At 38.2% G+C, this 27,901-nt stretch overlaps 2 protein-coding genes and 1 long non-coding RNA gene across 3 annotated transcripts; all 3 read left to right on the forward strand.

Annotated features, from left to right (window-relative positions):
* Window positions 1–4,657: 4,657 nt before the first annotated feature.
* LOC133815919 (uncharacterized) lies at window positions 4,658–12,872 on the forward strand. The gene is made up of 5 exons (XR_009884907.1): window positions 4,658–6,137; window positions 6,435–6,510; window positions 10,975–11,600; window positions 11,686–11,823; window positions 11,928–12,872. It is a non-coding gene; the product is annotated as an uncharacterized LOC133815919 (long non-coding RNA).
* Window positions 12,873–12,994: 122 nt separating this feature from the next.
* LOC133815920 (uncharacterized) lies at window positions 12,995–14,559 on the forward strand. The gene is made up of 6 exons (XM_062248679.1): window positions 12,995–13,075; window positions 13,180–13,284; window positions 13,381–13,476; window positions 13,560–13,700; window positions 13,779–13,967; window positions 14,076–14,559. Exons 2-6 carry the CDS (start codon window positions 13,246–13,248, stop codon window positions 14,322–14,324), a joined length of 714 nt encoding a protein of 237 aa, XP_062104663.1. The 5' UTR covers window positions 12,995–13,075; window positions 13,180–13,245; the 3' UTR covers window positions 14,325–14,559.
* A 9,461-nt stretch (window positions 14,560–24,020) lies between these two features.
* Window positions 24,021–25,384, forward strand: LOC133814069 (protein FAR-RED IMPAIRED RESPONSE 1-like). The gene is made up of 2 exons (XM_062247078.1): window positions 24,021–25,169; window positions 25,253–25,384. The coding sequence occupies exons 1-2, from the start codon at window positions 24,021–24,023 to the stop codon at window positions 25,382–25,384; spliced, it is 1,281 nt and encodes a 426-aa protein (XP_062103062.1).
* Window positions 25,385–27,901: the final 2,517 nt, after the last annotated feature.

The raw sequence follows: 27,901 nt of genomic DNA on the forward strand, positions 1-27,901 counted from the left end.
CTCCGAGCTCCTTTCCTCGATCGTCCTCATGTCCGTTAGCTTGGGCTTATAAAAGTGCTCCACCACGTGGTTCGTCGTCTCGTAGACAGTCCCCCGAAAAGTGTCTGGAATTTGCTCCAGGTCCTGGGTGTTGACCAGGATGCGCACGGTGGCGGTGGGGACTATCGGAGCTGGGAGACCAGCTAGTGCCCCTGGTCTCGAGCAGGGGCTGAGGGAAATCGAGGAGGAGGTGCAGCCGAACCCCTCTTCTCCTGGGCTGCAGCGGATGGAGCTCCTGAGCCCGGGCATTTCCCCTTGGCCGGGGATTTGGAAATAGTCGCAGCCAGGGGAGGCGTCTTCTTTGATGTGGGCCGGAGTTTCTTCACAAGGGGACCCGAGCTGGATCTCCCTTCCTGGAACATCGCGCGGATGTCAGGTTCCCCTTGTTGTGCCATCTCCTCACCTGAAAAAGAATGAGAAATGCGTCAGTGTGTGTACAAACTCATCAGTCTACTTATAGTATGTATGCATGTGTAGGATATTATAAAGAGTCTTACCCTCCGAGCTAGAGGATGAGCTATTGCCACGACCTTCGGCCTCAGAACCATTAAAGGAGAGGGAGAGCCTAGATCTACAATTTCTTGGATTAGGGGAGGTTTAGGCTCAGGTTCTATCTTAGGGCTGGACTCCTCTACATATTGCCTAAGTCCAGGGGTAAGAATACCCTGGGGTAGGGAGTCCCACGACCTAAGGTTGGTCCCATACTCTTCAAAAAGGGCTGACCTAAAGGATAGAGTGTTGTCTACAACTACAGTTCCTCTAGGATGGCCCATGTCGAACCGTACCACTAACTGATCCACACACTGAAGCAAGGTTGTCTTATAGGCAGGGTCTCTAGGGTGGCAATGTACGAGCTGGTTGGGGTTAAACCTAACTAGCCTAAGGTCGGCGGCAGCCCTGCCTAGATCCCTAAAAGGGTATGGGTTACTTTGCCCGGAGGGACCGGCTGCTGCCCCCAATAGAGCTCGGTCCGCGTCAGGGTTCCGAGTGGCCTGAGGAGCTCGCCTCTTTCGCACGAGCGGCACCTTGGCCTCTTCTTGCTCTTCGTTGTCGTCGGCAGCAGCGCCTCCCTCTAGAATGGGCACTGGCTCATGGGGTATCGGGAAATTAGCTCGCGTCTTCCTCAAGGCCAAATTCTGCTCTTCAGCAATTAATTTACACGCCAACATCATGTCATCAGAAACGAGATGGCGGTAGTCCTTCTCGCTGGGCGGAAGCCCCGCCAAAGTGTCGTATTGACCCCCAAGGGTCACTGATTTGGCCGTCCTCGCAAAAATGGCTGCACGAAGATACTCCAGTCATCATACACGCGAGAAGACTAAGTATGAAAAGAATAATTCTACGAGCTAAAAAAGGAAAGCAGACTTACGAGGACGGTTGAAGTACCAGTGCTCGCAGTTGTGAAACCCATTCGACATAAAGAACTGATCTTTAAAGTCATTGGGGTGGCTGGGCAGCTCGATAACTATGGGTGAGTTCGGGAAGCAGGTCAGATAGTAGAACACGTTGTGTCGTCCCCGTTGGTCCAGGATAGCCTTGAGGCAGAAGAAGTACAAGATATCCGCAGAGGTAGGGACATCCCACATCTGCTTTAGGAAGAGGTACTTCAACCCCGCCAACAGTCGGTATGAGTTTGGGGGAGATAGAATGGCTCCAACTTCAAGTAGTTAAGGAAGTCAGCGAAGTAATGATTGAGGGGGAGGAAGGTCCCAGCCTTTAAATGCTCATCGCTCTAGGCCGCGAAATCGTCCTGGAGTGGGGCATAGCTCCTTCCCCCCTCGAAGGGAGGTCGAGCGATGAGAACACCCGTCCCAACCTCGATGTTGTGGGACATCACGATCTTGTTGACCCTTCCTTGGGTTGTATTTTGGAGACTATCCTCTTGGCCTCAAAAAATGCGTCAGGTCTAACTGCGACCTCCTTCTCCCCCACGGGGCCGAATTGAGGAATGGGGGAATCGGGGACGACCTCCTTTCCCTTGTGGATTTTTGGGGATGACAAGCCAGCTACGTTCTTTTTGGGTGCGCTTTTCTTGGGTGCCATTAGCTCGCCTAATTAATAAGAACGATGGAACTCTTAGTGGGCGACATAGAATTTTTATACAGACAAGAAATAACAAAGAAAGGCTGAGGAGTCTAACACACGAGCTGAGGCAATCTCAGCCTGCGGTGTGGTGCCACGCGTTACCTATGCTATGCGCCTAAGTTTTCCCAACAGTCCCCTGATGATTAGGAATTCGTGTGTCAGGAAATCAGGCCACTGCCCTCCTAGGGGGCAGGTTAGGCCTATGTCACCCTAGAAGCGTGGCCCCTAAGCAACCTATTTCCAAGACCTAAAAACCTTTCATCTTCTACATATAGAATGGGTATTTTCTAAAAATTACCCAAAATCACCCAAAAAACTACCAGTTTATGAACATCGCAATCCTAGATATATTTTGGGACATACTCAATAAACCTAAATCGAAACCTATGTACCAAGAACGTTTGGGAAAAACCTAACGTTAATGACGGTGGAGTGCAAATCAGCGTGATAAAAAAGAAGAAGAAAGACACATAAAACCAGTAAAAGAAAAGTTTCGGCAAAACAGAAAACTTACAGTGTATTCTTTGACAAGAGAGATAAGCGGTGTAGAAGAAGAAGTCCTGGAAAAATCCTTGGAGGCTGGATTTCTGAAGGTTGTAGTGACAATTTTTGGGAATTTTTTAGATTTCCGAAGGCTGGATTTCTCTCTTGAAGCTCAGAAGAGAGAAAATGAGGAAAAGTTTCGAATGAAAGGTGATGAACACCGAAATTTTCCAGCCCTATTTATACGTAATAGGCATGAAGAAACGTGGACCGTCCGATCGAACTAATGCGAGATACGAAGGTCATGTTTCGAAAGATTAAACGACCGTAAAAAGGTGACCAGGCCATTTAATGCAATCCTCGAAACCTGAACAGACGCCAATCGCAGCATTCCACGTGTCCAGTACTCAAGTAATGAACAAACATGGGTAATCGCAATAGAAGTTTAAAAGTCCCCACCGTGTTAGTTAGAGAATGACGTCATAAGACACGGGTAGGGACTTGGGGGGAAAATGTACGCCCTGATATTCAGCCTGGGTCTTTATGCAACTCGAGTACAGCTGGCTAGCTAAGAACAGTACTACGGTATCTACATATTGATATCTCCTCTACGAAGGCAGTGCGGCTCCCCAGGTAATAACACGAGCTAAGGTATATGCAGCATTAAGGAACGAGATGGAGATGGATATAAAGCATAACATCTTGGGCACGAGCTGGCGTTATGTTCAGGTCGTGGTACTCTGACAGTCTGCCATGTCCAGGAGTCTTTATAAACCTGGATACGTTATTTAGGAACGTGCGTGGTCAGACGTTACATGTTCGTTATCCCCGAATTCTCGGACACGTAACATAAACGTGCATGATCAAACATCACATGTCCGATTATGCCAGACGACCCATGATCAATTTTACCTAATGATTAGACCATACCTTAATGTATATTGTAATATTCATCATTTGTGCAAGACAGGTCACAAATAGGATGGATATTCACGTGATGACCCCTACACTACCTATCCTCAGATGGTTCTCCTATAAATACCAAGACCTTGGATAGAAAAGGGGTTGAGTTTTCTCTGTGTAATGCAAATACTCTGTCAAAATATAGAGAGATATACAGTAATAATATCGACTCGTGGACTAGGGGGATTTTTGCCTCCGAACCACGTAAAAAGGAATGAGTGTTCTTAATATTTCCTTGTTAACATCCCTAAGTGTTATTATCCTTAAGCACTAGTTTATTCTAGCTAATTACGTAATACATTGTTGGTGAAAAACCACGTCAACAGTATATATAATCTTTTGATCAATCTATGTGTGCATGCGTGCGTACGTGTGTTTTTAAAGGTGTACATTCATGCTTCATGAGATTAAGGTTGTGTGTGTGTGTGCTTTTAAAGGTGTAAATTCATGCTTCATGAGATTAAGGTTGATAATATTTTACCATGTCATTCTTGCAAATAATTTCAACACCATTGGTTGAGGATCCATGCAAGGTCCTTGAGTAGCAACCTTGTAAAGCCCATACAACTTCATTTTCACATCATTATCAAGAGCTAAAACTATGGGGAATTCTCCTGTAGGGGCTTCACTTTAAGCCCTACCGGTGGAGCTGTCAGTGTTTTTGACCCATGAACAGTTATCGGCGCGATTTTTTTTATGACCGTGTATATTGTAGATATTTAGAGCATCCTGCAAATTTTCAGAAAATTCTGAATAGTTTATAGTACTGAAAACTAAGTTCAAACATGTTGTTGCACGCGTGACTAATTTTTTTTATGCGTGTGAAAAGTATCATGTTTGAACCTAGTTTTCGGTACTGTAAACTATTCGGAATTTTTCAGAAAATTTACAGAATTCTCTAAATAGCTACAATGTACACGGTCATAAAAAAAAATTGCGCCGAAAACTGTTCACGGGTCGAGAAACACTGAGAGCCCCACCAGTAGGGCTTAAAGTGAAACCCCTATAGAAGAATTGTCACTAAAACTATATCTACTTTACTAAAAGACCCAACTAGTCCATTGATGCACCAAATAACCTCTCCAACTCATTTGTTTCTATTCTCACCCATTAAAAAATAGAAAGATGAAGAATAAAATAAAAAAGAAAATAAAAGGAGAAAGGAAAAAGATATATATAAAAAAGATATCTAAAACAAAATTGAAAAAAAAAACTTACAGTACAAAAATATGATACTAAGAAATATTACATAAACTAAAAAATTTGAAAAAAAAATAATGTGTACAATAAAAAAAAAAGGAAGAAAGAAATGTGAAAAAAATTATTCTAATTTTAAAAAAAAATACGTGGAGTACAGAAAAGAAAAATAAATTGTAAATACAATAAGGTCAAAATTAAAATGAAAATATAAAATAAAACAATTATATAATATAAAAATAGGGCACTTCTTAAGTCCCTCGGTTACTTCAGGAGGACTTAGTCCTTCACTAAATGTGAGTCGTTGGATGGGTGTAATTTTTGTGTTCAACGGCTGGATTGAATGTGAAGCTTTGAGTGTGGAAAAATACTGAAATACCCCATATGTGTACCCATTAACCGGCTACGGTTTGTCTTCGTGTTAAGAGCATTTATTTTTTTTAAAAAACCTTCTGAACAAATCAGTTTCTTTCCCTCCCCCGACTAACCGAACAAATCAGTTTCTTTCCCTCCCCCGACTAACCGAACAAGGTTATTCTCCTCCCCAACTCTGAAAAGAGACATTATTTGAAGAGGAAAACCCCCAATGAGGAATATTTGTATTGGGTTCTTGGTTTGAATTCAAGCTCGGGGTGTTCGTTGGCTTGGTCGATAAGTTCGTGGGGTTTTGTTTTTGAATGTTCTGTTTCGTGTCACTCATTCCCTCCCTTGAGTAGATTCGCGGTTTTGGGTCGAAGGAATGACCGTTTACTAGGTAGGTCGACATGCTTTAGTGTTCGGGTTCGTGTAGTTGTTCCATTCATGGTGAGTTTCCTCTAACCGATTTCTTGATTATGCATTGTGAATTTTTTTTTGTTTGAGTAAGTAATTTGTATGGCAATACACAAAATTTCCAAGTTTGGATGTTTGTTGTTGGAATTTATGGAAGAGTATTTTTTAAAAAAAAAAAAATTTGGACTTTACGTTTGAAGTTGAGGATTGATTTGCCCAATTTGACAATGGTAAGTAGTTCCGATAAAAAACAAGAGATGAGTACAATAGGGTTGCATGTGAACTTATAATATAGGACTATGTGTAATAGGATTGAAACTCGGACTTTTAAAAGTTGTTTGAAAAAATATCTATGTAAACTTGAGTGAACTAGTTATCAGTTGTGCTTCGTTATGTTTATCGTGAAATGCACACTATTTTGGGCTTGAGTTACAGTTAGGCAAAGTATTCTATGCTGTGCTTGGCTTTTATGTTGTGGGTTTTCAATGAAATTTGGTGCAAGGTGAGAAGAGAGAAGAAACCAGAAAGATGATGATGGTGCCAAGCGGGGTTTTTTTTGTGTTGAGCGCTTTATCGAAGGAATAGTTGGACAAACTAATGTGAGTGAAATTTGTGATAATGTTAATTTTTTTTTAAATTATGTTTTATTGAGTTTGTTATGTAACTTTGTTCAACTAAATGTATGAAACTTGTACGATGATGCTGATGTATAAGAAAGTGGGAGGATTAGGTGCACTTCTCTGATTTATGAGTGTATTATACGTTGTCTAGATAGAGGAGATGTTAATCGAATTGGTCAACATGCTTTTATTCCCTTTACTCAATTAGAAAAAAATTATTTCTGTTTCCCAACTTATTATTTGAACTGTGAACTATGTTGTCTGAATCTATTGCAGAGGTCCATAGAATGCTCTTGTCGTTGTCTCGTCTCTATTGTTGTTCACCACATATTCCTATGTATTAAAGATTCAGGTTTGTGCTTTTACTCGGAGTTTGCACTTGGATTAAGTCATCTAAATATTTGTAAATTTTTAATGTAAGCATGCTGAGAAAAGAAATGACACGCCTTTATTGGTAGCTTGGAATATTAACTTGAAGACACACACACCCACTCTAGGTAGATATGTCAAAATTGATCACTATGGGAGCAACTTATGCTAGTCTGGTTAAGTTTTATTATAAATTGAGTAAATACCATTTTTCTATTTCTGCATCTTACTTTTGATAATTAAATGTTACCCAAGCAACGACCTTTGATACGTTAATAAAGGTAACTTGTAATGCGATGGAGTTGGTGTTTGTACATTTAAGAGTACAATCTCGTTTATTTTTATTTACTTGGTATGTCACTGAAACAAAAATTGCTCTAGATTTCTAAAGTGGACGTTGGAATGAGGCTGTTGATATTTTGTTTGTTGCTTAAGTGCATCAATTTAGTGGCAAGAGTGGTGGTTGTTGAGATTGTTAATTTTTATGGTTTAGAACTTTAGGTCTTGTTTGGAGTTTTGTCTGAATTTTATGGTTTGGTATTTCATTGAGATTTGGTGAATTGAGTGTGGATTTTGTTGTGCAAGGTATCACTAAATTGATACAAAAGAAACTCAAAACTGAATTCAAGCCATAAACCTTAAGAATGTAATTAGAAATTTAATCAAACAAGTAAAGAACAATCATGAGAAAAATGAATATGAAAGTGACTTTATTGATCACAATCCAATCTCGGTTAGAACTCACTTTCTTTCTCAAGATGAGTTTCAGATTAGAAAGAGTTTTTCTAGAGAGAGAATTGAAAAAAAAAATCGATGCCCAAGCTAAAGAGTAGGTGAGCTATTATACTGGTTTTTAGAAATGGACAACACACCATTGTCAGTAGTCTGTTACAAGTGTTTTAACTACCAGCTTAAAATAAGAAAGCTTAGGAATTAGAGGCTTTAGTTATGTGGACCAACTAATCAACAAATCACCACCTTGGCTACATAACTAAGCAAAGATTAGAGTATCTGCCCTTTTTGACATCAGACTAGCTGACATTACTTCAAATTTATAAGGTCTAAGCAGTAGAAAAGGTTGCTGGTTGGTAGATATTTTATCAATCAAAACAGTCCCTCCCTGAATGATCTTTCCAATAAAATGCATCTTAATATGAATTTGCTTTTTCCTGTCATGATGGACATGATTCCTTGACAACTGAATGCCACTTTGAGTATCACAAAATACTGTCATAGCTGTTTGCCGAATCCCCAATTCTTGAATCAGTCCCTTCATCCACAAAGCTTCTTTAACTGCCTCAGTTATAGCAGTATATTCTGCCTCAGTTGTAGATTACGCTACAACTTTCTGCAATGTATCCTTCCAACTCACAGTTGTACCTAAAACAGTAAAAATGTACCCAGTAATTGATTTTCTGTTATCCACACAGCTAGCATAATCCGAATAAACATATCCTTTAACACTATTCAGGTAATTTGAGATTTGTTTCTCTCCACCAAAAACCAAACCCTTAGTGATGGATCCCTTAATGTATCTTAAATTCCATTTAAGAGCTTCACAATGTTCCTTTCCTGGGTCTGCCATAAAACTACTCACCATGCTAAGAGGTCAAGTCAATTCTGGTGTTGTATAGACTATGGCATACATGATTGATCCTACAGCACTAGCATAAGTTACAGCTGCCATATACATCCTACAGTTCCCAAGCTTCATACCAATATATAGATATCATTTCCTCTCGTATTGCTCCAATCCACTCATGGCTATCCTTGCTATTCACAACTTCCTTATAACTCAGTGGTTCTTGCTCTATTTCCTCTTCAGCAACATTAAGAGCATATGCAATAAGGTCTGCATATCCAAATCTTTCTGGTGGCTTGATTTCCCTTCTCACTCTGTCCCTGGCTAACCTGTAGTCGTGAAGATATTGAATTTCTTGACCTCTACTTGTACCTTCAGTAGCATCACTTGTCAATTCAGTTGTCTCCATTTGATCTCTGTCATTTGTATCGGATCTGAGAGTCTCCACCTGCCTGAGATATTTGTCTCTCAGTATTGTTCCTTTCTGAACTGTTTTGTACACTCTCTTGCTTATACCCCATTTAAAACTCATTAAAAGTGACATCTCTACTCACAATGCATTTTTTAAATCCAAATTCCATGCACCAAAGTTTGTATCCTTTTACACATTCTGGGTCGCACAGAAAAATGCATTTAACAGCCTGTCTTGTCTCACATGAGCATAGCAGTTTCAACCAAACACTCTCAAATTTTCATACTTTGCTGGATGTCCAGACTAAGCTTCCGCATGAGTCTTGAATCCCAAAGCTATGGATGGGCATTTATTGATCAAATACACAGCTGTGTTGACAGCTTCTGCCGAAAACACTTTAGGTAAGCCTGCACTTAACATCATGCACCTCACCCTTACCAAAATTGTTCTGTTGAACCTTTCTGGTAGACCATTCTGCTGTGGGGTTCTAGTTATTCCTGCACAATACTCTAGGTCATTGTCAGTTCTTAACCCTTATATTTTTTTACCAATTTGGTTTGGAGTGAGCATTTTCCATTGATTGATTGTATCAAATACATTATTATTATTCTTCAGAATATAAACCCAAAGCTTTGTAGAAAAATCATCAAAAAAGATTAAGAAATACCTAGCTCTCGACTGTGAAGGAACTCTTCCTGGCCCCCAAAGATCCGAGTGTATATAATCAAGTGACCCCTTTGTTCTTTGCTGCCCTATACTGAACTTAACTCTGCAAGCCTTCCCATATACACAATTCTCACAGAAATCTAAGTCTTCAAGCTTGTCCTTTCCCAATAGACCTTGCTTGTGTAGCTCAGCCAATCCATTCTCACTCACATGCCCGAGCCTCATATGCCATATAACACTTTTGTTCACCTTCTGTTTTGAAATATTTGCATCAGACTTTTCAACAGTCTTGCCTTCCAGTAAGTAAATTCCATTCTTTCTGCTCCCCTTCATAGCAATCATAGATCCCTTTAAAACTTCATTATGCCATTTTCAAATTTAATCCGAAAACCCTTATCATCAAGCATTCCTACTAATATGAGATTTCTCTCTAACTCAGGTACCAGCCTAACATCTTTTAGCATTCTTTCAAGGCCACCATGACATCTAATTTTCACATTACCTCTCCTTGTCATTTTACCTGATTTATTGTCACCAAGCAGTACCTTTCCACCATCTTTTTTTCTAAAAGAGTCAAACCAAGATCGATTTGGAGTCATATGGAATGAACATCCTGAATCCAGGATCCATTCATCATCCGAGGCAGAAGATGATACCAGTAATGCATCTGAGGACTCATATCCATCACTAGCCACAGAGGCATCTGCAATATGTTTAAGCCTTTCTAGACACAACCTTCGAATATGTCCTTTGTGACAGTGATAGCATTTAATAGTATTCGAATTTGATTTTCTTGATGCAGACTTGGATCTTGATCTGCCAGACTTCCCTCTCTTTTGATGTTCTTTCATTTCATATCTCCCTCTAATAGTGAGACCTTTCACCATTACTGTGAATATTAGCATCCTTCCTTTGATTCAACTCCCTCAATTCAAAGCAGATTGGACATCATGAAGAGTCATAGTGCAATTTTTTTTTGAAATTCTCAAAAGACTTAGGATGTGAACTCAGTATTAACAAGGCTTGATCCTCATCTTGGCTTTGTTACTCTACTTCTCCAATCAGATAATACATGCCATTCTCTTTCATCCATTTCATGAATGTCATGGAGCCCTTTAGGACTTTCAGAACTCCATTCTCCCATTTGAACACATAGCCTTGTTTGTCAAACTCACTCAGAGAAATAAAATTTCTCCTCATGCACTTCTACAAGACTGACATTGTTGATGACTCTTTGAGAGTAATTTTATCTCTTCGATGAAGTTGAAGTTTAATTTGAACAATATTAGAAGGTTAAGATGCCTCCGAGTAAAAAAAAAGAGAGAGGGGCGGGCAGGTTGATTTGAAAATGAAAATTTAGAAAGAATTATGTTTGGATTAAAGCTTGAAATTTGAAAAGGTTCGTTGATCATATTTGCAAAGCTGATTGAAGTATTAGTCAGTTCTCCGCCATTTGGTTTATTATCAAATGCACACTCCTCTGCACATGATTGATGGTTATGCACATTGTTTCATTTTTATCTCAAATTATTGGTCTGCTTTGAAGTTGTGGTTCCAATTTATATTGATGTATTATTTCAAAATTTGGGGCACCAAGTTTGGTCTAAATTTTTGGAATTTAAAAGCAGCTAGTGGTTTGATTGTAGGGTTAGTTTGTGCATTTCATGTTCTGAATTGATTGTAGAATTCTTTGATTGGTGAATTGTTTTCCATATTGAAAAGTAAATACCAGTTTTTAGTTTAGTTTCACTATTTTTCTTATGTTTCTTGTGTTATGTTATCATCAGCTGCTGGACAGGTTTTTGAAATGGTTGATGTAAAGAAATTGGATTACAGATGCTCCCCTCATCGGCTTTTCTCAAATTTTTCCCATATGAATGGGGCGCAGAAAGAGGTGGTCAAACAAATGGGGTTCGGCACACTACTGGGGATGAAAGATTGTACTGTTAGAAGAAATCTCATAACATGGTTGGTGTCCTGCTTCAACGTTGAAGATGGGAGTTTGGAAGTCCACGGTAAACAATTTAAGTTGGATAGTAAAATTTTGACCGCTACCATGGGGGTTAAGGACGGAGTTCAAGATTTAGTGGATAGTGTTAGTGGCGATGAGCCGAATGATAAGGGGGAAAGATTATCTATGTCAGTTCTAGAGTTCAAACTAAAACAAAATCAATCAACCAACATGTCTTTCATTCGAGACTTCCTTTTGTTCCTTGTGTCCTCCTTTCTGATGCCGAAAAAGGGACTAAAAATTTCCTGAGATTTCGACGGTCCTATACTTGCCATAAAAGACATTGCAACTGTCTCTCGGATTAATTGGGCCTCAATGTCGTACAAGTTTCTGTGGAAAAGCCTTCGACAGTTTCGTGCCAAACCAACCTAGTTTCTGGGAGGATGCATCTACTTCTTGCGGGTACGTTTTGTTAATAATTAGTTGATGTAATTGTTATACCATACACTAGTGTATTAAATATGTTTTGTCTTTGTACACTCTGTAGGTTTTTTATTGTCATCACGTTGCCTGGAAGGAAGGCTATGTCGATAGAAGCCTGTGCCCTTTAAATGTTTGGTCCGAAGATGATTTTAAGGCCGTCCTTGATTGGGTAGAGCAGCAAGGGGGGTTTCAGTCAAACACAGTAAGTGGATGATGGATTTTTCTAGGATTAGTAATTTTTATAGTGAGTCACTTTCTCATTTGTAATAATTGATCCGTTATTTTGCTATTTATTTGGTTTTGCAGATACCATTGTTAGAATTGCAGGATGGGTTGGTTGAGTTGAAGTTGCCCGCCACGATCTCATCCCTATGTACTATGGTTGCATCACTGCAGAAGAAAATGATCGATCAAGAGAATCAAATTGTTAAATTAGAAGAGGTGATTCAAAGGAAAATGTCTAGTGAATTTGAAAGATTACGTAAAAGCTTCAGTCGTTCAATAAGTTCAACTGCGGGTGGTCCTGCCATTCTCGACTCCCGAAAAGAGAAGGAGGCTCACGGAGGGGATGGAAGGAAGTTTATGGACGACCCTATAGAGGGGAACCTATAGTTGAACAATGGGACAAGTTGGACCAAGGTTTGGAGTCGGAGTGACCCAATGTTGATCGAGTGTGGTGCTGGTTTTATGGATGAAGTTGAAAATTCTTTTGCAAAAGCTCCCGTTTCATACAACGACAACAACGGTGTGGAAATGGAGCATGATTTGAATGATTATCAACCTATGGCTGCACCCCCTAATGAACAGAACGATGTGGTGGAAGCAGCTACTGAACTGGCTGCTTCGCAGACTAAGTCGACAAGTTCCAACAAGGAGACCAAAGCAATGTCAGTGAAAAAAAGATTATTCAAAACAACTGCTCAACGTAGACCTGTTGAGAAGGAGAGGGAAGGGGTGAACAGGGGAAAAGGGAAGGAAATAGTCTTGTATAACATTATTTCTGAACATAATATCGATGGTGGTACCGGTGATCGCGTCATTCACGAAATAAAGGACGATGACGACTTCAACATTGATCCTGCCATTCGTAAGAGAGACGCACAACTATGCAAAGAGGACAAGTTATTTGAGAATATGGTCGCCACGTATATGGGAAGCGACGACTACCAGGTTGGGGCATTTAAATTCAAACAATCGGCATCCGTGGCTAGTTTCCAGCTTGGACTGTTCCTTTTTTATAACAGTTTTTCATTGAGGTACGCAAAACTATCACATGTAGTAGCAGAGTTTTATTTTGTAAACTTTTTACTTTTGTGAAGAGTGTCCATTTTGGTAGAGTTTGCTAACTATCCCACACTTCTCTTTGCAGGGATGTTTTGGTGGATACTCAAGTGGTAAAGGTGGAGTGTTGGTACTTCAGAAGCCTCAGACCAGAAGGTCATGTGGACGTGAAGGTAAGACCTTTCGCTTATGTAAAGATAATGAGTGATTTATACTGTGTATTAATTCAATGATGTTGGGATTGATGGTTGAACTCTCTCTTTTTACTTCTTGGCAGATTATTGATGCTTTTGGGTCTGTATTACAAGGAACATATGCATGTGATGTCCCCCGACTTGAATATATGAAGACTCTCATTTTGCCATCCTTTGACCCCCATATGGTAACGTCTAATAGATACTCCTTTTGCTTAATTGTTTATTGAAGCGCTCCTTGGTGGCAACTCTTGATATTGCTTAAATGTGAACTTTCGACATAGCAACGTGGTCAGGGTGGGAAGTTTTGGGAGACTGGGAGCTTTGACTTCCTCGGTGGAGAAGTGGATGTGACAAAGTTACTAAAGAACATGGATAAGGTATTTACTTTTAAGACTTATTATTACCTTGTTTACAATTGGATAATAAACTTGATAATTATGTGATATTCGCCCTGCTATAGATCTTAGTCGCTTTGAAGGACGTGGAAAACTGTCATTGGATACTTTGTGTTTTGGACATGAAGAAGAAGTTCGCATCATACTGGGACTCTATGAAGACCGAACGTTCGAAAATGCACAGGATCCATTTGCTTAGCGAAATGGTGCGTGTGTGTTTTCATCTTAATATGATTCTTATTAAAACCTTCCTAGCAATACATCATTTGTACTTCTTGTTACAGTTGAATAAGCTAGATGACTTGCTACTGTCGTCGATGGATGATGTATACGTAGGTCGACCGGTGTTCAAAGTTTTTGGTATAGTCCCCGCTCCACCACTACCCCAGCAGGATAACGGCCATGATTGTGGTATTTTCGTCATGCACTATATGGAGTGCATTATATTTGGACAATCTCCTCGCACCACCTACGTAAGTGCATTAAGGATTTGTGACAATACAAAGCCAACATTTAAATATTAATCAATGTAATGTAATGGTTTGTTGGGTAGTTGTTGACTTGATTCTTATATTTTGCAGAAGGTTGACCATAGTGAAAGATTCCGGTTAGCAGTCAATATTCTTACATCCGATTCAAACAGGCTGTGTTTGAAGGCCGCACGAGATGCGGCTGATTATTACAACACATGTTTAAGTGAAGGTAGTCCAAGCTTAAAGAAAGGTGTTTGTCTCCCCCCAAGTCATTCACCTTCCATTTCCATGCATTCAGCAAAAAAGGGAAGAGGCCAACCCTGCTCTAACCCTCGTAAGAGAAAGAGAAAGCCATGAATGAGTTCCACCTTTCCTCAGTTGTGTCTGGTAGTAGGCGCTGTAGAACTAACATGTAGGAGTTTGTTTTTTATACCAAACATATTCTACCCCCTCCTACTAAATTATTCGTTAGTTTTGTAAATATTTTTTGGGAATCAATTTATGTTCAGTGGGGATGTTTTTGTTCTCCTTGTATTCGCACATATGTGGAATTAGAATTCCAAACAGAGGACGATTTCACTATGGAATTTTTTTGTAATTAAGGGAAATGAATGTATTTTATGGTGGGGTGGAACGAGAGAGGAATACAACTAGTTTACTAACAAATATATATCATTAAACATACCATCATTCATTGCCTTCCCAAGTACCAATTGCTATTTAAAGTTTTACTTCCCGTAAGAGTACATGTTACTTTAGCCCGAATAATACTTACTTGGTAAAACAACAAAAAATACGTTCCTATTCCATTGTTCCCCCCTTTCCCACGCTAGCGGGTTAGTTTTTTAGTTTTTAATTTTTATGTTTTCTGGGTTCGAGAACCCAGTATATCTTCACCTACTTTTCTATAAACTATTTCAATTTCACAAACCATAAGTTCGACATACCCCGAGTACCAAATGTTTTTTAAACTTTTAACCTTCCGTAAGACAACATTTACGTTCGCTTCTGAGATAAGTTACAAATTACAACACAAAAAAGATGTGAATTTCCATAAACGAGGCATGATTACATTAAGGCTACCCTTCATCTTCATATATGCTCATTCCTTTTGAGTTTGGTAGGAGTCTGAGCTATGTTTTCGCACACATCATGTGGGACCCCCGTAAGTAGCATACCTCTTTAATTCCATCACGAGTGTTGACTCAGTGAAATAAGGGGTACATGTGTATAATCCACGACAAAGATATTAGGGATTGTACTCGGATGAAAGAACCATGGGAATATTTTAAACGAAGATCCTCAAATCATTTACTCCAATCTTTTGTTCACCTACCACGGATACCAAAATCATTTACCAAAACTGGGTAGAAGACAAGTATATTTGTTGAAATCAGATTTCTATGACCACCTAGGGAGTTAGCCTCCAACTAGCAAACAGTAGTTATACTATACGTACTACATACATGTCTCCAAGTGGCCCACCCATGCATGCAAAAAAATGATTCTTGTGAGTGGTGCAAGATACTTTGTACCACTATAGAAGTCAGAAGATTTGGGAAACAATTAGTGCAAGCACCATTCACCCATTTCTTTTTACCTCTACCAGTAATTGAAATACCTACATCCACTAAGACATGTATTCTGAAAAGAACCCCATGGCTTCCTCAAGGAAGGATTCAAAGAAGGAGGATCAAAATTTACACATCCAGGCTGAGTCCAATAGTCCAAAAGTTGTCCCAGAAAGCTGGGATACTACCATCGAAAATTACGTACAGTCTCTAGGAAACTCAGTACATGTTCAAGTCAGCGAACCAGCACCTGGGATCAAGTTGACAACCATCGCTCCTTATGAAGTTGTTCGTAACCTCGTCAAACCGAAACCTGGGAGAGCAGAACCAGTAGATGTTCAATGTTTCATTGTAGAGCAAATACGCAAGTTCGACGAAGCAATGGAGTAGGCTCAATCCGTGCGTAAGGAAATTAAGAAGATTGGAATAAAATGGTGCACTGTGAATGGAATGCAAGATGCAGTTGACACTATGGTTCTCTGTTTCCAAGAGTTGGAGGACATAGTAGACCCTGAATTTAATGCATCAGTCATCTAATTAAGCTATTACTAATATTAATCATGTAGGTGGTTCAACTAGTAAGTTCTTTTCATGGAGTATAAAACTATGGGTATTACCTTTTGTGGTCATCGGAAGAGGGAAATTGCCATTTTAAATATACTATATACACGTCTGTGTGTGTACAAAACAAATTGGCTGGACCTTATATTTTTAAAATGATCATGCAGTGGCCACCGTATTTTATTATGTTAAGTAAATGACTTATCATTAAGCATTTAAATGTGTAGAAGTGACCACCTTTTTAATCTTAAATGTCAAGTCTTACTATATATATACATATGTATGTTACCACCTTAGTGAAAATGTAATCTCACTACTCCAGAATACAATAGACAGTGTTTTATTCAAATAAATGCTACGAATGAATCGCAAAAAAATAATGACAAATTTTAATTGGAAGGTGTATACGCGATTTTTTCTAAACAATTAAATAAGAAAATAACAAGTAAAAATTATTGCTTAATGGAAAAACGAAATAATAAAATTACTCTCTGGCCTTTTCTCTACAGATTATGAATATTACGGAATAATGGTCCCTCTTCCTGTCTAATATTCTCAAAATTTGTAGAGAAACTACTTGGACAAGTTTGGGTAACCGCGTGAGTTAGTCATAAGATTTTCATATATATATATATCATTTATTATAAGATATGGCATAATTTATATTAGGATATGATTTGATCATCAAATAAATAGATTCTTAATATTTGCGACATTAAATATCACTGGCTGCCATCATCGGAGTCTTCTGGGATCCGCGAACATGGCATATCCTTAATCTACCATGACCTGAATAGACCATCGAGCTTGTGTCATGGAGGTCATGTCTTGTAAATATTACAAGCTCCCCCTTTTCAATTTAGGTATCCCAAGCTCGTACAATCAGCACGAGAACTATGTCGTTACTGTAAAGAATACATGGATTTATAAGCTATTCCTTCCCTGCAGTCAATTGCCAGCTATACACAATCTGAGTAATAGACTGATGGTGAAATTAGGATATAGACGATGGTAAAGACTTAAAAAATTTAGTTGCATGGTTTTCATATTAAAATGAATTTTTCTTATTTACTTCGGCGCCCAATACGACTCTAATTGGAAAAAAAATTGCAAAGAATTGCAAACTTCCCTTCCCCTTCCACGTTCTTTAGCATATTACATAATGACTCTATGCAATTGAAACATGAATGTCTACCTCTCAAGTAATTATTGGGAAATTAAACCTTTATATATGATTTTGTAACTCCAAAATATAATTCGTGAAAGAGACGGGCATATGAATCGCTTTGGTAACTCTCAATGTCACACTAAATAAAAATGCTATAACACTAAATAAAAAAAACACAATCCTATCCATTTATAAGTGATTATTCACTAAGAAAATTTATGTAATATATAACCAAAAGTTAACTATGTTTCATATCCGAAAGCTGAAGTAGTTATTGTTTTCGATTTAGGGTGTTGTTTCGCAACTAAAGGCATAGTTTCTTAATTAGTTTGCAACTATTTAATTCATTATTCAAAAAATTTATTAAGATTAATGGCAATAGATCATAGGTGTAAGAAGATGATTTATAGATTCACTGCTGAAATAGGAAAGCCAAAAATTACATCTTACAAAACTTAAAGTACGGTGCACTATTATTTAATTACTTGGGCTAAAACCAAAAATACATCTAGCTGGACATTAATGTTACCGCCGTTTAAAATATAACAATACCTATATTGAAGTGAAATAAACTATTTTCAAATTTCGAAATGCCCATATTTGACCAAGTTAAAATCACTTTTATAATTGTCATTAGTTTAAATTGATGATGTTATGCAGTTCATAAACAAATAGAGTAAATCCAAAAGTGGTCAAGTTAGAGAAATGCTTTCTTACATTTTTGTACTTCACATAGGACAAATATATTTCTAGCACCTTTGGTACAGTAATTAAATCCCACATAACCTACTCAAATTATTATCAATTGGCCACCTAACCCCTAACTCATACACGTAACACTCATTGCCAGTATATATTTTGTCCACCAATTTTGGCAATGGTAGTATCATAGGTTGTCAATTGTATCTTCTGACAAATAGTAAATCCCATATCCTCAATAATGTAACAGCCACCCACTCCATCACTTTCCCTCACCTAGAGAGGATATCAATGGTACGGTTTTCTGTGACAATTGGATGGGCTTACCAAGCTTTTTCCAAGCCATCATTTCAAGTTGTACTTGTATTTCCTCCCAAATTGGTGAAGGACCTGACAACTACAATTAATGCCTATCTTCAGTAGCAAATTGAGGGAGAAAAAAATTAGATTTAAAAAATGAATAAATTTTGAAGTTAAATAAATTTCAATGTTGTAACTTAAACAGGGTAAATTAAAAAGCAATATAGTTGTATTCCTCATGAATAACATGTCCAACACAAATTTAACACTCCAAAATAGCAGTAATATAACAATAATCTATCAAACATTTAATATAATATTATTGGAGTATGGGTAACAGGGAGGACCCTCATCCTCTACCACCTGGTATGCAGCAATCACCCACAATATGATTAACTTTCTCCCCTAGATATTCTTGGTACCTACTCATGGAATCCGTCTTCAAATGTCCGACTGCTTCCCAAAGTCTTTCATAATCTGCCTTGGACTCGTCCAATGAGTTCCGAGCATCATCTTTCATTCCTTGTAATGTCTTTGTCTTTTGTGCAACCTCCGCCTCCAACTGCACAATCTTCTCATTCATAGACTTGTTCATTTCCTCCAAAAGACGCTTGTCCACATTAACTGAGAAAACGTCATACTCTTTCTCCTCCAACCTCCTCTTCAGATCGTTAATGTACTCGATAGGTTGTGGGGGGAGGCTTGTAATTTTAAACTGAGTGAATTCATCCCAGTCGATGTCATCTAATTTCATTTTGGGCAGTTCGTGGAGGAACTGAAGATTGCATGAATTGAGTGAAGATTCAGAATCCATGCCCCTGGCTGAAGGAAAAAAAAAATATCAATAGTATGTAAGAGGAAAAGAAAACTTATAACCACCGATATAGGTACAGTGTAATGTAAATTGAAGCTCCCCCTATACTTAAAAGCAATCTACGAAAATATATTGTTAAAAAATATGGAAGTAATATTACGTGGGCCCACCAAGGACATGAGAGAGACAGTGTCCCTTACAGCCACACGAAACATTCAGGACAAACTTGACTAATATAAGGGTTGTAGGCCAAAAGTTAAGAGTTGGTTTAATGGAATAAAAATTATACTCCAATAATCAAACCCAGTTTAATATTTATATACATCACGGGTCCCACTTTTTTATTTAATCAATCATTCTTCATCTCATGGAATCATTTGGTGAAAAGTATCTTACTCAAACTTTAAATTTATGACCTATTGCGGTGTGGGGAGTGTCTAAAAATATATTATTTTTCACCAAAAAGTCAAATGTGAACTGTTTCCCCATTGAGTTTGGCATTATCCGAAACATGCTTTTCCTGAAATAGGGTAGACGTAATAAGTTCGACCTAACCACGTTCCAATTACGTGTCCAAAAGTAACTTCTCACTTGCACCACATTACTACTTATTTGGTGATACACCAATTATGCATGCCTTTCTAATTGAATAAAATAATTAAATGATGTATAATTGTCCTTATTTGGAAATGACCTTGGATTAACAAATTTAGCTACTCCAGAAGTAACCCCATCGACCTACCCCATCATCTCCTCCTACTTGTCTTACATAAATACCTCTATTCATGTTTTGGATTTCATCACAAAACAAACTGAAAGTCAACATATTTAGGAGCTACAATGAAGCCTACAAGTTCCAAAAATCCTGTAGTTTTTCCTTGTCCAAACTTTGATGAGCTAAACGTAGACCAAATGCAGTACGTGAACCACATTGCACAAGAAAACCTTAGGATTGCCACTGACCGGAGTGATATACAGAATCAGTTATGTGCCGCGCTCCTTCGTAACACCACACTCAACTTCGACGTGCAGTCCATGAAGGGGACGTTGGAAGATATGAAGGCCAAGTTCTTGGCGTTGGAATCATCAGTTAGTAGGGACCTTGAAGCTGTGGCAAGTGCCGTCGAGGAACTCCGCAACGGCTATATCACCATGTACACCTTGTTTGCTCAAGGTCCAAAGCCACCAACTCAGTAGTACACTGTCTACTTGTAGAAGAAGTGTTTCTAATAACTTATGAATATCAGTAAGCGTGTAATGACTCAGAGGTTGTGTGCTTATAACCAAACCTCGATCATGGCTATGTTCTTTTGTGGGTGGCCACTCCATCTGTTTAATATCTTCTTTAGAGAGTACATGCCACTTTTGTTGTGTTATATTATATGTATCGTCTCTCTCTCTCTCTCTCTCTCTACGTATACATATATATATATGTGTATGACTATGTACCGTGTGCCATGGACGTGTATGTTTTATTATATGACATTTGTCGTCGTATGAATATATATTATCCTACAGATTTAGCGTAATAATTCACCTCTATCATAATTTCTGTTGTTACCTAACCCCTTTTAATGTTGTTCGATTTACGACAATGTGAACCCTTACAATATATGATTATGGTTGCTATGTCCCTTATTCTTCATTGGCTTGTTGAAAATATATGGAAAATTAAATCCAAAATCAACCATGCATATAATACACCTAAATAACTTCGTAATGGTAGAAAGACGAATAAAATACGCACACTAGTTTCAGTTACATAAAATGGGCGTTCCTCCTTAGGAAACAGTAATACTATTGACTCAATTGATAAAACGAACCTTCTGCAAATTAACCAGTGTAAAACTATGTAATGTTATTAATGGAGAATCCTCATTAAAGAAGGACGTGTTGGACACAAAAAATAGCATAATTAATGCTATCAAATCTTCCCACAACAAACCCCTTCTCCTAACAATAAATGAGGCAAAAGCCACATTCTCTGTATACATACATACATACATACATATATATACATATAGATGACGAGTCTTACTCAAACGTGGTTTCATCATAACCAAGGGGGAAATCAGCAGAAGGAGCTTCACTCCCCAGGCTTCAATTATAAGTTACGAGGAAGGGCTTGTAATTTAATCAAGGTTCATTCCACAATAAGAGTTTCACAAGTTATGGAACAAGGTAATGAAATCCATTTCATGAAAATCTGGAAAACTAGTACATATTGTTCGTACCAATTGTTTATCAGTAGTCATGTAATTTTTTGACAATTTTACTTGAAACACAGCTTTTGGTACCTTATTCTATCATGTCCCCTTTTAATATGCTTTTTGACTTGGAGTTTGTGTGGTATTGGTGAGAAAGTTTGGAGTTGGTGAGAAAGTTTCATAGATCCTATATGTCTACGAGCATATGCTTCATCTACAGGTGAGACAAACCCAAGTGTACACTACTAGGGTTCTACCACGTACTAGAGCTGCACATATCCAAAATTGATTAAGTTGGGCAGCCATTGTTAACTTAAGTAAACCGATCTTAGTTTGTTGGGGGAGATTGTGATAATGTGATTTTTGTTTCATTTATATGCTTATTCGTTCATTTATTTCACAATAATTGACATTATATTATGTGATTCCATCTTTTTTTTGGCGGGAAATTTATCTTCCTACTTGTCTTTCTCTTTCTATACATATATATATGTATAGATATGTATGTGAAGCTCCCTCATTGGTTCCCGACTCTCTAAACCCCTTAGAGAAAGCTTCACCTTTTCAAAAACACTTTTACCCTTACCATGGAATCATCCAAGTTATGCGTCAATCTCTTTCCTAAAGAATATGAAGTGAAAAAAGAGTTGGAATCTCCAACAAAACAATTTCCTATACCATTCCCGGCGGACTTTCCCCTAACTCCATCACCACCAACTAACAACAAGGAAAAGATGACCATCCCCACTCCTTCGTCAGTAACTAGTTCCGCAACAGCCTCCCGTAGTGATAATGGAAAAAAAATTCCAAAACTAAGCCTGGGTTTCGCGGCAAGTGCAAAAATTGTATGAAGAAAGATGTGCAGATTGAGAAGCTTATGGCTTTCAAGCAACTTGTTGGTAAGAAAGCGACGACTTTAAGGCTGAATTCAATGGATATTAAGTCTTTTCTTTTTGACCAGCGTCAGATTATGGATCATGTAGGGACTATGGTGAAAAGACAAGAGACAATTAGTGGTAAGTTGTGTGTTGAAGTTACGGAGGCAGGACCTACCAAGGAGATCATATTTCTTGACTGATTTAACTTTAACATTCTCGTGACATGGGTCTTCATTTCAGTTCTTGTATAAACTAGATGATCCCATGTGTATAAGAGACAATTAGTGGTATTGTTGATTACTTTAAACATTACGCACCAGTAGGTACTAAAGTTACCTTAAACTATAAGTTAAGGGTAACAGATGTACCTACTATTGGTATTTTCGAAGTCATCATAGTGTGTAGCAGGAGATATATCTCCCTCAACCATCTATCATGTAGCTAGACATTATGTAATGATGTGATGTTTATCCTTTATTAATCATGTTTATGTTGATTTTGGTTGTTTGCATCCCTACAGTGAATTTGTATTTTTAATCATGTTTATAGGATGCCTGCAAAAACATGATAAACCCATTACAACTTGCTTCGATAGAAGATGTATATATATTGATAAAAGGTATGACTGAAATGCTTGCCAAATCAAAATCAATTACAGTAAGGGTGGTCATATGCTCGAAAAGGGTTAAGTTGGAAAATGGTGGATGTGTGGGCAGTTAACTTTTAATTTGTTAATGCTTGAGAACAGTGACGAGTTGTTTACGGTTTAGGCCCTGCACGTACCAAAATGAAACTCAAAGTATAGGTAGAGACATACACGATAAAAGTACAAAACTTACCATAAGTAGCTTATTAACCATTGCATACCTAATCCAAAACTAAATTCCAAACCCATTGGCCTAAAAAAATTAAGTGTTGGAAAAAAATCATCTTTTTCTGGGTTGTAACTTGAAATGACATACATAGGGAGGCAATGTTATTATAAATTTTATAGTTTAATTTTTTGTTTCCATATGATCCCACCAATACAAAACTGAAATTTTTGTGGAGGCACAAAAACCCCATTTCAAGGTGGGTACTTCAATTTTCTTAGATATATCTTCCCGCCCTTCCCATTGGTAAGTTGGGGCTATAATAATCAATACCCTCACTAATTTTATGTAATTTCCACTTTAGTTATCGCTACATAATTGTGTTTTCTAATGTTTCTTTTACCATACAATAATTACTGATTCAACATAAATATGTGCCTACTTTTAATTACATGTGTACGTTTACTAACGAAACTGAAGTGTCTAGGGTGATAAACATAGACATTCAATTGCATTTCCATTGAATATAAGATTGAGTTAGGTTTTTTCTAGCAAGCCTTATTTTTTATTTGGTTTTTCTTTTCATCTCTAACAACTGTTTCTTTCGTGTTCAGGAAACGAAAAAATAATTACTCAAACAACATGGCGAATGACATGTCGGAAGCACTCGCAGAACTAAATATTTTGAACAAGCTTCCACAACAATTAACAAAGGAAGACATTATAAACAAACACCTACCCACGGTTGGCCACTGGGAAGATTTTTACTACAAATACTCTCAGTGGATAGGGTTTAGTGTTAGAAAAAAGATGTCCGTCGGGACAATGAAAATAAAGAGTGGCAAAGAAAATGGGTTTTCTCTAATCAAGGGTTTAGGCGAGAAAAGTAGACAAACCTAAAGAACCGTAAGAAAAAACCTCGGGTTGTTACTCGCACAAGGTGCCTAGCACTATTGCGTGTGAAGTTCAACAAGTCCGAAAACAGTTGGGTAGTGAAAGACTTTAACCCAACACATAATCATGACCTTGCTTTGAAGACAGATATGCAGTTCTTGAGATCTAACCGTGCTGTCCCATATTGTATGGGTGCCCAAGTAATGTCAATGAGACGGCCAGGCATACGAACTTGCCACATATTGAATCACCTTGCTGCAGAAAGAGGAGGACATGAGTATGTTCCGTTCTTGAAAAAGGACTTATACAATTGGATTGGACGACAAAGAGAGTTAGAAGAGGAGGAGGAAACAGATGCTGAGGGTGCCCTGGGATACTTGGAATGTCTTGGGTTACGTGACCCCAATTTTTTTGAAACACACACGATAGACGGGGAGTATAGGCTCGCTGACTTGTTCTGGGCTGATGGAATATCGAGAGATGACTATGGACGTTTTGGGGAGATCATCGCATTTGACACAATGTACAAGAAGAATGCGTACAACAAACCCCTTCTTCTTTTTGTCGGCGTGAATCACCACTTCAGAACTGTTGTCTTCGCAGTTGCATTGCTGTACGATGAGAAGGAGGACACATACATTTGGTTGTTGGAAGAATTCCTTCAATTTATGAACAACAAATTGCCTCAGGTTGTTGTCAGTGAAGGAGATAAAGCTATGGCTAAAGCAATAGAGAAAGTCATGCCTAATGCTGTCCATTGTTTGTGTGCGTGGCACCTTCAGAAAAATGTTACCATTAATGTCCCTCACCCAATTTTCAAGACAAGGTTTAATGAGCTTCTATATCAATATTTTATAGAGGAAGAGTTTGATGAGACTTGGAGTGGCTTGGTTACAGAATTTCAGCTACAAGATAGCCAATGGGCAGCCATAACATACAACAATAGAAGGAGTTGGGCAGAATGCTTCCTACGGGGTAATTTCTTTGAGGGCCTCAAAACCACCCAAAGGTTGGAGTCGATGAATTCTTACCTGTCACACTTCTTGACAAGCAAACTTAAACTTAAAGACCTTGTTGGCCAAGTTGATAAAGACATACAAAGCATACGCCACACGGAACGCGAAGATGACTTCATCAGCAACAACACATCGCCCCAGTTCCCTTCCAACATACTACAACAGTATTACCAGCAAGTTGCTTCAGTTTTGACGAGAAACATGTACGATAAGGTCGCACAACAAATCGACAATGCTCTTGCATACTCAATTGATTCGACAAGTGTGGAATTTGGGTGCAGGGTATTTTCCCTAACTCATTTCTGTAGAGGACTGGTAAGAAGTGTAGTTCGCTACATAATTGATCATGATCACTTTGAATGTAGTTGCATGCTATTCCAGTCAGACGGAATCCCGTGTCGACATATGTTTGCGGTAATGAAGCATTTGAACCTACCCTGCATCCTGAAACCTCTGTTAAAGGAACGCTGGAGGAAGGACGCCAAATTGAGAGGTGAATTGAGTAGCGCTCCCCATGATAGGGTCCCCCGTGATGTGTTATTATGTACCCGTTGGGGATCGTTGACATCACGGTTAAATGCAATGGGGTACTATGCTACACAACGTGATGATACGTATGAAGAAGCATTAAGCGAAATGTCCCGTTTGGAGGAAAAATTTAAAACAATGTGTGGTCAGCCTAATGATGAGTTTGAATCAAGTCACGTTGTACATGGGGACCACCGATCGCAACAACAACAGAGAGTAATTGGGGATCCGGCAATTGTGAGAACGAAGGGGAGGGAACCAAACAAAACAAAATCAAAATATAAGGGCGTGGACAATGCCACCCCAAGGAAGAATAGGTGTCGTAACTGCAACCAATTAGGCCATAATAGGGTGACTTGCAAAGTTGTTCCAGAAGTGGACAATTAATCCATGGAGACAGAAGATCCAACATCTTCCAACTATCCAATGTACTATACTCCGAACGTGGACGACATTAGTCAAAGCCAAAGGAGTTAATTAAGAGGAGATAATGGCACAAACGAGCAATGGCATAGTCACCAATGACCTACTATTTCGAAACAAATTCTCAATCCCTCTACAGATTGTTACATCCCATGGCCATGCGATCAGTTTTATGCTAAGGGTTTAGAATTAGTTTGCAAAAAAATTCATGAATTATGTGTAATGCTTTGTATGTCTCGTGTTTTACCAAATGTAATGTTATGGACGTCAATCTTGTTTACTAAGTTCTACTATGTGGAATGCCCTTACTATGTTTTGAAGAGTCATTTATGGATGGATCGTTATAGGAATCATTTGTTGACACATTAATTTAAGAAAAATTGAGGAAAAGATACTACAATAATTCGTTAATAACAAAATTGAGGCATAATTAATTGATTTTGTCCTTGTGTAGCATGCATATATATATATATAGGACAATTTCTTTTATAGGGGCTTTACTTTAACTCCTACAGGTGGGGCGCTCAGTGTTTCACATCCTGTTAACAGTTTTCGGGGGGATTTTTTATGATCGTGTCTACTGTAGCTATTTAGAGCATCCTGCTAATTTTCAAGAAATTGTGAATAGTTTACAGTATCGAAAAATAGGTTCCAACATGTAGTTTTCCACGCGCATAAAAAAAAATATTCACGCGAGCACCATGTTTCAACCTAATTTTCGGTAATATACACTACTCACAATTTCTTGAAAATTAGCAGATGCTCCTAATAGCTACAATATACACGGTTATAAAAATATCCCCCCGAAAATTGTTCAAGTTTTCAAGAACACTGACAGCCCCACCGATAAGGATTAAAGGGAAGCCCCTTTAGCATAATTTCCTTCTTCATATATATGATGTTCCTCGTATATTTTGTTTAGTGTGGCCAAATTACTACTATCATGGTAGCCTAAATTGCTTGGTATATTATTGGGACTCACTTGTCCAAATTAGTGAAGTATTACAGGGTATGAAATAAGTTGTTCATTATCTTGCCTAGCCTATATCATCATAAGGAAGGTGAGGGCAGGTGGAGATTGAGTGAAACAAGCCATTGCTTGTATTCACAATTGATGTATAGTACGTTCAATATTACAATTATGCAAAAGGTATGATTGGATTGGAGACATATGAATTGATTAGTACAATTTATGGAAAAGGTATGGTAGGATTGGAGACATAAAATTTGATTAGATCTATGATTTGACAAACCAGTTGACTTGCTCAATATAGAATAGTAGACAAATATGATTACTTACTTCTTCCAATTAATAGTTGTTGATATACATCAAAAAATTTGTAAAAGTTAATTGTTACTACTAGAGAAATATTAGAACCATACAAATATTCTGTATTTAAATAATGTCTTCATTAATCCATGTTATTCGTTACAAACATGTTTAAACCCTTAATAGACAAAACAAAAAAAGACAAACAAATTGGACCACTCATCTGTAAGGTGAATTAACAATCACCACGCCATCGCACTACAACACTTCAGATCTTCATGTTCTTTTATGTCCAAGTGGGGCAACATCACCAACTATATTGTTAATTTTCTCCTTCAGGTACTCATCGTATCTACTCACTGCTTCTGCCTTAAGTTCCTCTAGTGCTTTCAACACCCTTTCATAGGCTGCCATGAACGCGACATCCCTCACTTCCTCTAATTCCTTTGTCTTCTGTTCAAGCTCTGTTTCGAGCTGCATTATCCTGGCTTTCATGGACTCGTTATCTTTCTCTAGCATGTGACAATCCAAATTTCTAAAGAAAATTTCTTCATCCTTCCTCTCTAATTTGATCTTCATATCGTTTATATAGTCTATAGGTTCGGGGGGGGGGGGAGGGTGTTTATGTTGCTGTTGGTAAACTCCTCCCAATCTGGTCGGTCTACGTGATGGTCACCCGTGACAGGAAATACCTCAATATTGCACGAGTCAAATGAGGAGTCTGAATCCACGGGTATGGGTGGAAGGAAAAATTATGGGGTGGAAGGGATGAAGAAAGATATGGCTGCCAAAG

The sequence above is a fragment of the Humulus lupulus genome, chromosome 2 (assembly GCF_963169125.1).
Source record: "Humulus lupulus chromosome 2, drHumLupu1.1, whole genome shotgun sequence".
Taxonomy (NCBI): Eukaryota; Viridiplantae; Streptophyta; class Magnoliopsida; order Rosales; family Cannabaceae; genus Humulus; species Humulus lupulus.